Source organism: Mus musculus, chromosome 5, assembly GCF_000001635.26.
Source record: "Mus musculus strain C57BL/6J chromosome 5, GRCm38.p6 C57BL/6J".
Lineage (NCBI taxonomy): Eukaryota > Metazoa > Chordata > Mammalia > Rodentia > Muridae > Mus > Mus musculus.
This window is the reverse complement of record NC_000071.6, coordinates 71,653,896-71,666,834: the sequence shown is the minus strand read 5'-3', so window position 1 is coordinate 71,666,834 and position 12,939 is coordinate 71,653,896. Positions and strand designations below refer to the sequence as shown.

Here is a 12,939-nt window from a genome sequence, read left to right as displayed (position 1 = left end):
TGGCAGGCACCTTAATCCCAGCACCTTAGAGGCTAAAACAGGAGACTTGCCATGAGCCCAAGGCAAGATCCTATCTGGAAAAAAAGAATATTGTGCAAAGAGTTGAAAACTGCGATTTAAAGCCTCAAATTGTTTTTAATTATAGAAACTTGGGGAAATAGGGTTTTCCATTTCTATTTCAGTTCCCCTTCCAAGTGATGCTGTTCAACAGGGTGGTTTCTATGGTTACATTTGGCTTTGAAGTTGCAAGATGCCAGGATATACATATATATATGTATATGGTCAATATGGATATATTTCCCTCTCTGAAATCTAATTCTATACTTGCTTTGGTATCTGAGAAGCTAGCAGTATGACAAGTTGCCTTTGGTTTAAGATTTCTACATAGCAGTAGGCTCCTCCTTGAATAAATATGAAATATTTAAGACTTGAACCCTGGGAGAATAAATAAACCACCCTCCACACTGTTGGAAACTAGTATATAAATGATTGACAGATGTTCAATAACTGTCTATTAGCAACAGATAACAAAACCATTACCTGGTGACCATAGATTCTTACATGAAGTGCTATGTAAACTAAATTTTAAGGATAGATGATATTTTGCAGGTAGACAAAACAAGAGGACATTTCTGTGGCTAATGACACAGGAGGCTGTGTGTGTGACTGGAAGATTTAGTAGATTCTGAACACTGTCATTAAAAGAAAGATAAACACTGGTGTTCTCTTTTTGTGTTATAAAACAAATAAAAATAATCTACAGTTTCATGCTTTTATGTGTCCTATTTATCAGACACTGAACTTTTACACATTAATGCATTGCTTCCATTCAGTGAATAAGAGTTTTTAACATTGAATTTTTTATGGTAAAAAATTATAAGTAAAATCCTTTTATGCCCATCCTACCATATTTTTTAATATTGTCAATTGTGTTAAAGTTCCCTCTGTTCTTATGCTTGACAGTCTATCTCTTTAACTCTCTTTTAAAATTATGGTAATGCCACTGCATGCAGTAGCCACCAGATGGTAATTAAGAGCAGTTTGGCTGCACACATTACCGCTGGGCTCTGTTCAGGCTTCACGAGTGTGTGTAGACGATTAGGTCTGATCACTCTGTTCAATTGATGGCAGGCTGGGGGTATACCTGTGATGCTCAGACTGTTTAGTTTATGTGTGTCTGACTTGTGTGACAGGTTTTGTATCGAGAGAGAGAGAGAGAGAGAGAGAGAGAGAGAGAGAGAGAGAGAGAGAGAGAGAGAGAGAGAAAGAGAGAGAGAGAGAGAGCAGACCAAAGGGCATAAAAACCCACAACTGCTTTTTCTTAAGAGTTATTTTTATTTAAACATTTGAAATGCCAAAATGTTTGTGTATAGAACAAGGAGTGAGAATACATGCAAACATCAGGCTAAATTGCTACTTCATTCTAATTATCAGTATTTCTGATGTATCCCTTCATTCACACTTTAGACAAACTGATAGAAAAGCATACACTATGCAAATGCTTTAATATGATTGGAGAAAATATAGAGTAAATTCTATGTTTTTGTCTTTTGGACCTATTTAATTGCCAAATATACTCAGTCACTGCTGTTTATAAGACAGGCCTTTAAGATTTATTTTATTGGAGTGTGTGTGTGTGTGTACCAATGCCCTTGATTTGGAGTTAACAGGTGCCCATGACCCACCTGTCTGGGTTATGAGAACCAAGCTAGGTTCTTTTGCAAGAACAGCAAACATTCTTAAACACTGAGCCATCTCTCCAGCCCCCAAGGTAGTATTTCTTTGGGAAAGGTTTAGACCAGTTATCATACTTAAAAGATATGTTTTAAAATTGCAGTAATTAAAGTAATTATGTTAAAAATAATTTGCTAGCTGTTTTTATTTTCCAAGATTTTATAATACAGGTGCAGTATTTGATGAAAATATTGAAAGAGACAAAATTTAAAATATAGTAACTAATTTAGTACACTTAATATTTATACATGCTCCTGCCCTGTATGAATATGTCATGAGTGACTTTCACAAAATTCATCATTTAAAGCCAAATAGGGAGATAATCTGTTATAGATGTCAAGGATCTTTAGAAACAGCATCATCTTTGGAACAAATCATTGGCACTTGAAAAGCAAGAAAATATATAATTTCATGAAAACATCAAAATATTAACAAAACCTAAAATGTTTTGAATATTTAACCTGCTATTCCTGTATTATCTATGCCACCATTCTCCAAAGAAATAGAAGCAGTAGGTTATAGGTAATCTATTACCTGTCATCTTACACTTATCCATACACATTTAAAATTACTTATATATTTTATGAATGTTATGATTCTGAGTATGCTGGGGACCAAACAGGTTAAAAGGTGTTGGAACCCTCAAATTGCAAGGATTTGCAAGCCACCCAATATGGATTCTGGGAACAGAAAGGGCACAGGTACTCAGAAAGAGCAGTAAGTTCTCTTAACCACCGAGCCACCTCTCCAGCCTCATGCATCCACACTTCGAAGAACTGACTCCTGTCAGGAATGAAGGTGCACATCTTTAATCACAGCACACAAAAGACAGAGCAGGTGGGTTTCTAAGAATCCAGAGCCATTGTGTTCCAGGCCAAACCAGCCACATCTACACAGTGAGAGCCTGTCTCAAAAGCAACAGAACTAACTCATAATCTGGAAAAGCCTAACATAAGCTAGATGTGCTGAGTTCTTGGTCACCTAAGAAAAAAAGGAATATTGCAACTCAAGACTACAGCAGAGTCCCTTTTCCAGGGCAGTCATTGTCTGCAGAGGTCTCCAAACCACTGAATGAAACACAGCCACAGCTTGGAAAGTAATCTTATTTATTCAGTGTCTAAAGAGTTTAGTTTTAACCTTATCAGATGAGACTGGGCTCATTCAGGGTGATATGGCTGTAGAGTAATTTTAATCTTACCTATAAAAACAACTTTTTTCATAGAAACATGTACCATATTTTACCAGATATATGTATACAGTGTTTTTGCCCAGCTGACCCAAAATTAACCATCACAATACTTATTAAATGATCTTTAGGTTTTTTGCCCCCCTGTGGAATCATGTGGGCATCTAAAACATGTACAGGGTCTTAGCTACATTTCAAAGACAGCCACCAGACATTCCTCAGTACTTTTACTTTTATGAATCCTCTTTTAACAGATCTATTAGACCTTATAACCTTTTTTGACCAGTAGACAGATCCTTTGTATTTTGAAGATTTTTTCTAAGAAGTCTCTTGCTTAAGCCTGGTAATTTGGAAGGGCAGACAGTATCTAAGGAGTCTCACTATCCTTAGACCACCATCTTGTAAAGAAATCCAAGCTAAGGCAAAAGAGAGTCAGAGAAGATGCAACTAGCAACCACTCCTCAGTTGTTTAAGATAATCCGGCTATGTGCCCATCATATAAATCTAAAGCAGTATCTTATACCCTGAACAGTCATAGATCAATCTCACTGGGGCCACTGAGTGACTGTAGTAGTATTCTGCACCTCCATAGAGAATAGCTATAGCCACACTACAAATCATTGTTTTAACACAGAAAGTTTTATATTGTCTTGTTGTATATGGACAGTTGTTCAAAACACACGCTAACTCAAACAATAACAACAAAAATAAACAAATAAAAAACAAAAACAAACAACAAAAAGCCCCAGGAAATCCTAAACATCCACGTCCTTACCACTTCATATGAAAAGTGCTGACATTTTCCTTATTTCCTTCAGAGATTTTTTTCACTGAAATGAGGTGTTACATAGTCTAAGATGTCAGTGATCCTCACTTCTACTCTATTCTTTCTTTTAACAGATACTATCTATAATTTTGTGGGTTTTCTCTTCATGCAAATTTACTCAAGTGGCTACATTTATGCTGGTGAACAATTCACAGTGTCGCCTTCCACTTTATCTATTTTAAATGAATATTTTCCTAAAAGCATTTTTCTGTCTTTTACTTACATACATGGTGGCAAATATCTCTGGAAAGATGAATGGGTGGAGAGACAAGTAGATGGATCTTATTTTCCTCATTGTAATTGATGCACAAATATAATATATGGATTGAGCATCTTCCCCAAGAGTGTATGTTCAAAACCTGGTCCCCACTGTTGTGAGCATGGCAGAGCCTTTAAAAGGTGGGAGCCTACCCCAAGACATACATGGTTAATTGAGGCATCATTTGTCCAAAGAGATAAGGTGGTTCTTGCAGGAACCTGGTAAATTATTATAATAGGGTGGTAAGAAAAAAAATTAAGTAAGTTTCGCTTGTCCTTGCTTATTTTTGACTTCCTATCTCAGCATGTGACTCACCCCTCTCCTAAGCTCCCATCGGGATACCATTCATCCACCTTATGATGTAGATATAGCAAGCAGTATCCTTACTAGAGCCAAGGCTATGCTGCCCTGGTTCTAAGCCTTCAAAACTCTGAGCTACACAATGCAACCTGAGATACTTTGCTATGGCTAAATTGGAGAGAAATAGTGTGTTATAGCACTCTATGTCTGCACAGAGTTCCTCATTCACTTCGCCATGAAATATTGATTTGTTTATAATTTTCTACTGTAACAAAAATACTCCTTGTGATTCCTTATAAAAAATTTGGAGTGTTTTAAAGGTCTTTGAAATAGGCATGAGGTTTCGTAATACATGACACAGCACTGCACTTATTATATAGCAATTTGGCAACAACTTCAATGTTTTTCAGGATCTGTGGATGATGCTTAAAGTTTTTCTTTCCCCTAGCTACTGACATTTGACACTGAGTTATACATAACTTGATAATTGGTTTCTTTGGAAACTTGGACATATATCTTTACTACATGGATTTATTGGCACAGTTAAGGGAGTATTTATTCTAACATTTAGAACTCTGTAGGAACTTTATAAAATATTTGCACACAGATAATTATGGACTTTTGTGGATATTTCTGTGGTGGTTTTAATGTGAAATCCTCCATGGGTTCTAGCATTTGCACGTTTGGTTCCCAGTTGGAGGTGTTGGGATGTTTAGGTGGAAGTATGTCACTTGAGGTGACTTTCAGAATCGAAAGACGCTCCAGTTGTTTTATGAGGTTCAAGTTGTGAGCTCCTAACTTCCAGTTCCAGCTGACATACCTCTGCTTTGCAGAGAACTCTAAGCCCCTGGAATTGTACTGAAAATGAACCCAACCTCCTGTAAATTGCCCTGGTCATGGTGTTTTAGAAGGATAATCAGTAGGCTTTCTGTACTTACTGTGAACCCATTTAATTACTCAAATTCTAAGAAAATAATTGTTCTCTGTTATTAACTACTTACAAAGTAGCAGACAATTTGGTGATTCCTCTATTGAGTTCACTGGTGTCTTAGTCGGGGTTTCTATTCCTGCACAAGTATCATGACCAAGAAGCAAGTTGGGGAGGAAAGGGTTTATTCAGCTTACACTTCCACACTGCTGTTCATCACCAAAGGAAGTCAGGACTGGAACTCAAGCAGGTCAGGAAGCAGGAGCTGATGCAGAGGCCATGGAGGGGTGCTGCTTACTTCCCCTGGCTTGCTCAGCTTGCTTTCTTATAGAAGCCAGGACTACCAGCCCAGGGATGGCACCATCTACAACAGGCTAGGCCTCACTTCCCCTGATCACTAATGGAGAATATGGAGGCATTTTCTCAAGGGAGGCTCCTTTCTCTGTGATAACTCCAGCTTGTGTCAAATGGACACACAAAACCAGCCAGTACAATTGCCCTTTAAAATGTATTCTTCCTTTCCCTTAGAAAGCATCAGATTTTCAAATAAATCAAAAGTTTGTATTGGAAGTAGAGTATTTCCTACTCTGTCGTCGCACTTTAGAGATGATTAAATACAAAACCAAAGTGACAGTGACAAACTCAAACACAGATAAATATTCAAAATATTTAGTAATTCAAAACCCCTAAAAATGCTGACTTTGTAAATTTCACATACAGATATTACTCAGATAAGATGCAAACACTGTCCAAATTTTAATTTCTTTTTCAAATAATCATACTAAATCAACCAAGTCTGTGACAAGTATATTATTAAAAATAACTACTTGGACAATAGTAACCATTGATCTCATGAAATGTTTATGGGTGTAGATTGTGTTAAAATCCCCAGATTAGGGGAAGGTCCTACACTGTGGCTGAGATGTGACACAACCATTATAGAAACCACCAGGGACTGAACTACCATATAAACTAGGAATCCCACTGGTGGCCGATAGCTACTATAGCAATAACACAGTCTTCTGTGAGCATTGTAGTTCTTAAATATAACATATGGAAAATGCACATGCACAATATTTTCAGGTCATATTTGCAGCGTACAGGGATTCTTTGACTGTTTTTCTAAAGGAGAGAGGTTTGTTTTCACCAGAATTAGTAAGACAGATCTTATTAGCTGAAATACCCAACAAAGGGGAGAGAGAACCTGTAGAGTCTGTACGGAGAGGTTAGGCCACCCATCCTTCTCAAAAAATTTAACCCAGAATTGGTCCTGTCTAAAGGAAATGCATGGACAAAGAGTGGATCAGAGACTGAAAGAAAGGCCATCCAGAGACTGCCTCACCTGGGGATCCATCCCATATGCAGCCACCAAATCCAGACACTATTGCGTATGCCAAGATGTGCTTGCTGACAGGAGCCTGATATGGATGACTCCTGAGAGGCTCTGCTAGAGCCTTACTGATACAGATTCGGATGCTCGCAACCAACCACTGGACTGAGCATAGGGACCCCAATGGAGGAGTTAGGGGAAGGACTGAAGGAGCTGAAGGGGTTTGCAAGCCCATAGGAAGAACAACAATATCAACCAATCAGACCCCCCAGAGCTCTCAGGGACTAAATCACCAACCAAAGAGTACACATAGAGGGTCCCATGGCTCCAGCTGCATATGTAGCAGAGCATGGCCTTATCTGGCATCAATGGGAGGAGAGGCCTTTGGTCCTGTGAAGGCTTGATGCCCCAGCGTAGGTGAATGCTAGGGCAGTGAGTTAGACAGTTGATGGGTCGGTTGGGAGCACCCTCATAGAAGCAGGGGGAGAGGGCATGGGATGGGGGTTTGTGTAGGGGAAACCTTGCAGGGGGATAACACTTGAAATGTAAATAAATAAAATAGCCAATAAAATTTTAAACAAAAGACAGATCTCTGATTAAGGAAATCACTGATTATTCGTCTAGTCATAGTTACTGATAGGCTGTACGCCCTGTGCTTAAGAAGAGATAAACACAGGAATGGCAAACAGCCAGCATCAGACTCCAGATTACAGTCCATAGGAGAAGAATATCAGAGATGAAACTATGGGAGGTCTAATAAATCCCACCAGGCAGCAATTCAGAATGCACACTCCCATAGGGCTCATAGCTCTTCACTTTATAGACAGATACTACATGCCTTCCTTTGGAAAGAAAAAAAAAAATAAGAGATTGAATTAATTAAAGAACCACCACCCAAACTCTTCTCTTACTTTTCCAAATGTTAGCACCCCACTAGTCCTAAAAATTTGAACAAGTCACTAGTGTTCTAAACAGAACACAATATTATGGAAATTACTTATGTCATTGACACATGTCATTTGGAAACAGTTCTGTGCATTGTATTAAAGTAAAGTACACCCCTCAATAATTAGTAATTAGTGTGTGTTTTTTTTTTTAAAAAGGCCTGTTCCAAGTATTTGGTTTTTTTCCCATAAAACATTAAACACTGTTTAGGGTTCTCTTTTAAGTTGTGAAGGAAACCACCTCTCTCTGTCTCTGTCTCTGTCTCTGTCTCTGTCTCTGTCTCTGTCTCTGTCTCTGTCTCTGTCCCTCCCTCCCTCCCTCCCTCCCTTCCTCCCTGCCTCCCTCCCTCCTATCCTTCCTCACTCTCTAATATTCTCTTTTGCTCCATCCCTCCCACCCTCTCTCTCTTTATCCCTCTCCCCACCTTTCCCTCCATCCTTCCACGTTCCCCCCCCCCGCCTCCCCCTCTCTTTTTTTTTTCTCTTGCCAACCCAGCCACCTTTGCCTCCCCCATAAAGCTGTCAACTTCTGGAATTCAATCAGTTCCATTCTGAAGGAGAAGGGTTTCAAGAAGTAGCAGTCTGTTTGCCCATAGTTCCCAGGTAGAGTTGCAAGGGGAGGGGTTGGAGGGGTGGGACACAAGTGTGCCTTGAGTCGGGTAGGGCAAAGAAGGAAAATCTGTTATCTTTAAAACAGTTCTCTCCCCACAGATACCTTCACAGTATTCTCCTTAACTGTCCAACAGTTTGGCAAGTCTGCCCAGGTAGTAGAATCTTCCCTTCCCTTAGTTGTCAGGCCGCCCAGCATCCTGCCCCCCCTGCCCTCCCCCGTCCCTCCTGCCCCGTCCTCCCCCGAACTCGAGGTCCCATAGACTGTGGTACCTACAAGGGTTCTCTTCCCTTCGCCAATACCTCCCACCGCCACGCCCCGCAAAGCCTCTCATCCCGCCCTTTCTCCACCTACATTCTCCGCAGTGGGCACCGGCAAGTCCTCAAACAACCTATGAGAAAGGCTCTTCATTGTTTCCAGCCAAACCCTGGTAAAGGGAGGGAGAAAAGCAGAAAGAAGAGAAGTCAGCCCAGGCCAGTGGCAGGGGACCCAATTGGGGTTTTGAAGTCGCTGACCCGGAGCAGGGACCAAGGACCGTGGGTGGCGTCCCCTGAGTTACAGGTTGGAACAAACTTGCCTAGCTTCGAGTGGCAGGAGCTCCCAAGTTCACCGGTGAGCAGCACTTGCAAGCTTGACAAGGTGCGGAGCTGAGCGCCGGGCTCTCGCTCGCACTGGGCGCGAGCGGCGAGGGAGGGGGCGGGCGCGCAGGTCCCGCCTCCCCTGGCCGCGTGCACACACACGCCCACCGCGGCTAGGCTGGAGGAGCGCGGGCGAGTGTGAGCGCGGGCGAGTGTGAGCGCGAGTGTGCGCACGCCGCGGGAGCCACTCTGCCCTCTCCTCGCACCCTGCCCAGGGCATCTCGAGAGGCTGGAAACGTGAACAGGCTTAAAGTATGGCATGTTGCGAAGATGGTTTCTGTCCAGAAGGTACCCGCGATTGCGCTGTGCTCCGGGGTCAGCCTCGCCCTCCTGCACTTCCTGTGCCTGGCGGCTTGGTGAGTTCGGTGGGGAGGTGGGGGGAGGGTCGTAGCATAGGGGGTGCATGGGGAAGGTGGGCAAGTGTCCAAATCCACAACACCCCTCTGGCCACTCTTCCTGGAGCGAAGCAGATCTTCCCTTCTTCAGTGCCATATGGGCTGAAGCCAAGCTTTCCTTTGACCGAGTAGACTCAGAGACCACTGGGAAGAGTCGGGTGCAGGAAGCGCGGGTGCTGGGGTACGTGCTGCCTAAAGGGTACTTGCAGTCTGGGGGGTGCCTGCTGCCCAGAGATACTCTTTTTCTGACCATTTTGGTTCTCCACATCCCAACCCCCAACCCTCCTTTAGCTTAAGACCAGCGACTCTTTCCCTAGAAGGCAACCCTTCTCCACCTGTTCTCAGATCCATTCTTAAAATAGTCTTTTCCACCCCTGTTATTTTTGCACTTGCAGTTTAAACGAATCCCCAGGACAGAACTCAAAGGACGAGAAATTGTGCCCGGAAAATTTTACCCGTATTCTGGACAGTTTGCTGGATGGTTATGACAACAGGCTGCGTCCTGGATTTGGGGGTACGGATTGTTTCAAAACATGCAAGTGTGCTCTGTCTGTCCGTCTCTGGTCTGCCTGTCTATTTGTGGAAATATTAGGTACGCCTCACGTGCAAAAATGAAAACCAGTCATTCTCTCGAGCGCCTCCCCCCTTTCTCTCTTCCTCTCCTCAGTGAGACCTATGACAAGAAGACCGCCTCCATCCGTACTTTCCCATCTCCCCGCCCCCTCAGGAGCTTGGCCTCCCCCACACTAATTACCTCTTGAGACCTGACTGCAGGGTGGGGGAGGCAGGGAAGTCAAAAATGAACTCCGAGCTGCTGCCCCATGCTTGCCTGGCTTCTGTGAGCTTGAGTATGGATTTTCCTTGACTCTGTCCACTTTGCCCAGGTATACATTGTTGCTCCAGAAGCAGCTGGCCTCAGGTCTTCTCCTCCCACGTGTCCCTGTCTCTGCCAAGGGTTCACCTGTGTTCTAGCTAGGACAGGAATCTGGGGCACAGAGCTGAAGCTGGCTGCTCTGCTGGGGAGCCCTGTCCTTCCTTTCCAGCTATCTTCTCACTTTCTTCGAGGAGCTAGCTGGTCTTTGGCCTTTCTCTTCTAAAGCTTCAGAAGTGATTATCTGTATTCCCGCCTTCCATCAATACCTGTGAAGTGCATAGTAGGGAGACACACATTCAAGGCGCATTTGTTCTCAAACCATAGTTCCTTTGCATATGCGGCGGTATCTATATGGCAAGCTTGCTGCTAGGCGCTGAAACCTGCAAGAACTCAACCTCAGTCCAGTTTAGCAGTCCTGCTCATCAGGGAGAAGTGACTGCGTAAGACTGCTTGGCTTGGTTCACTCTTCTGAAAGCAAAGTACTGCTCTTCCTTCTGTAAATAAGTTAGACCAGAGGACCCCAGACTTAAAACAGCCCAAAGTCCGAACTGATAGGAATGGTAACAAAGACAACCATTATTAGTGTGCTTCTTTAATTTCAACTAGATTGGCACTTTGTATACATCACTCTTAACTCTCATGGCAACTCCAAGGAAAAGCTGTTGCTGTCCCCATTTGACAGGTTTGGTAACTTGAGTTTATGGACTTGAACCCCGGGTGGAATTTTGTACTTACAGGACAAAGCTAGTGGATTGACAAAGTAGTAGACTGAGTTTAAAGCATGGTGGCAGGGGGCTCACTGCCTCCAGCTGAGCCAAGGGGGGAGGGTGAGCTTAAAGCATGGGGGCAGGGCTCTCTGCCTTCAGCTGAGGCAGTGGGGGAGGGAGAGAGTGGGAGAGCAGATAAAATAGGATCCTGGAGTGGGGGAACACATGGGATCTGAGATAGAAGGAGTGTGGACTGAGAGAGAAAGAATCATGGGGTTAAGTAGACTTGGATAGACTGGGGTGAGGACTAGGCAGAGGAGGACACTAAAGGAGATGATTTGCATGGGGCACATAGCACATCAGTGCTGAGATCTGGTCTCCAGCATTTCAATCCGTTTCTTTGCTTTTTTTTTTTGGGGGGGGGGGTGTAACTCTATAAAGTAGTGAGGTGATTCCTTTGGTGTCTGCATTGCCAGTGATAAAGATGGATGGGAAAGATGGAAGTTTCTCCCTGTCTTCTTCCCTGTTGTTTCTCCAGGTATAGGTTGCCCACACTACCTTTGCCTTCATGCAAATCTGAAGAGAGACTTCATTAGAGAAGTGAATCAGTTGTCAAAATGTGAGCTTTCCTAAGTGACTAGGAAATTATCATTTTAGATCAAAAATAGTTTTGTGGAGAATGTTCTAGATCACGTGATTACCACTTGACTCTGTAGAATGTCAATAGAAGAGGCTCTGTCTTCCCAGAAGGGTTTTTAAACTCACATTTTAAATACAAAAGTAGGAAAATATAGCTCATATGTACCTTAAATATTCATAAATGAAAGCACATTTTATAGCTGGTTCTATATGACTTTATTAGTAAGTGTTGAAAGTAAAAATATGTTCTCTTGGCTGTAAGACAACTTATTAAAAAAAAAGAAGAAGAAAGGAATCTGCTATATAGAAGCATTTTTACCATGTGCTCTCTCCCATAACACCGGGAAGACCATAAGAGAGTTAGGTTCCGTCAACTATAACGTGGCTAAGTGTCTCAAGTTGATTATCAGTCATCTTACTTGACATTGTTGAGTGATCTGCCTCATTCACCTGACCATTGCTATAAACCATCACGGGTCAGGGTTGCAGTTATCTTACTTTGAGTGTTAGCAGATGATAAATTACTAACGAAGTTACCATAAAAATTACAGCCTAATAGCATTGAAAATGTAAATGAGGAAAATACCTAATTAAAAAAAAATAAAAAACAAAACAAAACAAAAAATAACAAACAAAAAAATTTGCAGTCTAAGGGATATTTTCACCCTGCTCATAGATATCTGTGGTGAGACGATTGGCTCCTCAGAAATGGGCCGTTCTCTGTAAGCAGGTCGTAGTCCAAATATGACAGAAGGATGGTAATGATCACCTGCAGGACATGGATTATCTGTTTACATGGAAGTTCTATTGGGAACTATTGAACATAAAAAGAAACATTCCTGTTACCAGGTAAATTTATAAGCCGCAACTTTCATCCCTTCCATGACTTGACATTTTATACTTTGCCGAAAGTTTGGCATTTAAAAATAAGATGAAAACCATTCAGATTTTGACCACAGCACACTATAAATATGGATTGGCTTCCTGCCTCCTTTAATCCCATTTCTGCTCTTTGTGGGACATTTACCTTTCATCTGTTTATACAACTTAGCCGGGTTCAATTTAAAATAAAGCTGAAAGCAAAGACGTGAATTGCAACGGGATGGTTTGTGACTACACAGTCGGCCAGGCAGAGGTTGAAATAGATTTGGAAACCAAATTATGTATTTTTAACTTGGCAGCACAGCTTGCCGTGGGGAGATAAAGGGAGCTGAAATGGTTCTCTTCTCTTCATCCCTCCAGGAACTCCTCTCTCTCTCATCTCCACATTCTCCCATTGGGGAGGGCAGGGAGGGGAAAGGTGAACAGAGCAGGCCAGTAGAGAGAAGCTGGAATGGACTTCTGAAGGGCAGAAGTCTTTCAGCTTCTGATGAGTCAGTCAGTTAGTTCCTATCATGCTGATGTAGCTTGTTCCTGCTTAGAAGTGGCACCCACGTTGAGTTTGTCACAGAGGAACTAGAAAGTCGTTCTTTCTGTCTCTTGTCCACTTTGAACACAGTTGTATGGCTTCATAAAACTAGGTAGCTGACCACAGGAAGATAGTTTAGGAATCCTGCCTTTCCTTATTTT

The 12,939-nt window shown here is 42.3% G+C and overlaps 2 protein-coding genes across 10 annotated transcripts in view; one reads left to right on the top strand and one right to left on the bottom strand.

Moving 5' to 3' along the window:
• Gabrb1 (gamma-aminobutyric acid (GABA) A receptor, subunit beta 1) overlaps positions 1-8,914 on the bottom strand; it is a 491,652-nt gene extending 482,738 nt beyond the window's left edge. The window contains exons 1-2 of the mRNA NM_001370968.1: positions 8,695-8,914; positions 8,472-8,544 (exon numbers count right to left, since the gene is read on the bottom strand). The gene's annotated coding sequence lies outside the window, so the exon portion shown is untranslated. The remainder of the gene's footprint in view (positions 1-8,471; positions 8,545-8,694) is intronic.
• Gabra4 (gamma-aminobutyric acid (GABA) A receptor, subunit alpha 4) overlaps positions 8,527-12,939 on the top strand; it is an 88,575-nt gene continuing 84,162 nt past the window's right edge. For 7 of the 9 annotated variants that reach the window (NM_001359050.1, NM_001359044.1, NM_001359043.1 and 4 more), the window contains exons 1-2: positions 8,527-9,111; positions 9,546-9,664. In NM_001359050.1, the coding sequence (NP_001345979.1) occupies positions 9,026-9,111; positions 9,546-9,664 (205 nt within the window). In that variant the 5' untranslated portion in view covers positions 8,527-9,025. Of the gene's footprint in view, positions 9,112-9,545; positions 9,743-12,939 lie in introns of all 9 variants that reach the window. The other 2 variants (NM_001359045.1, NM_001359041.1) reach the window with 1 other exon arrangement.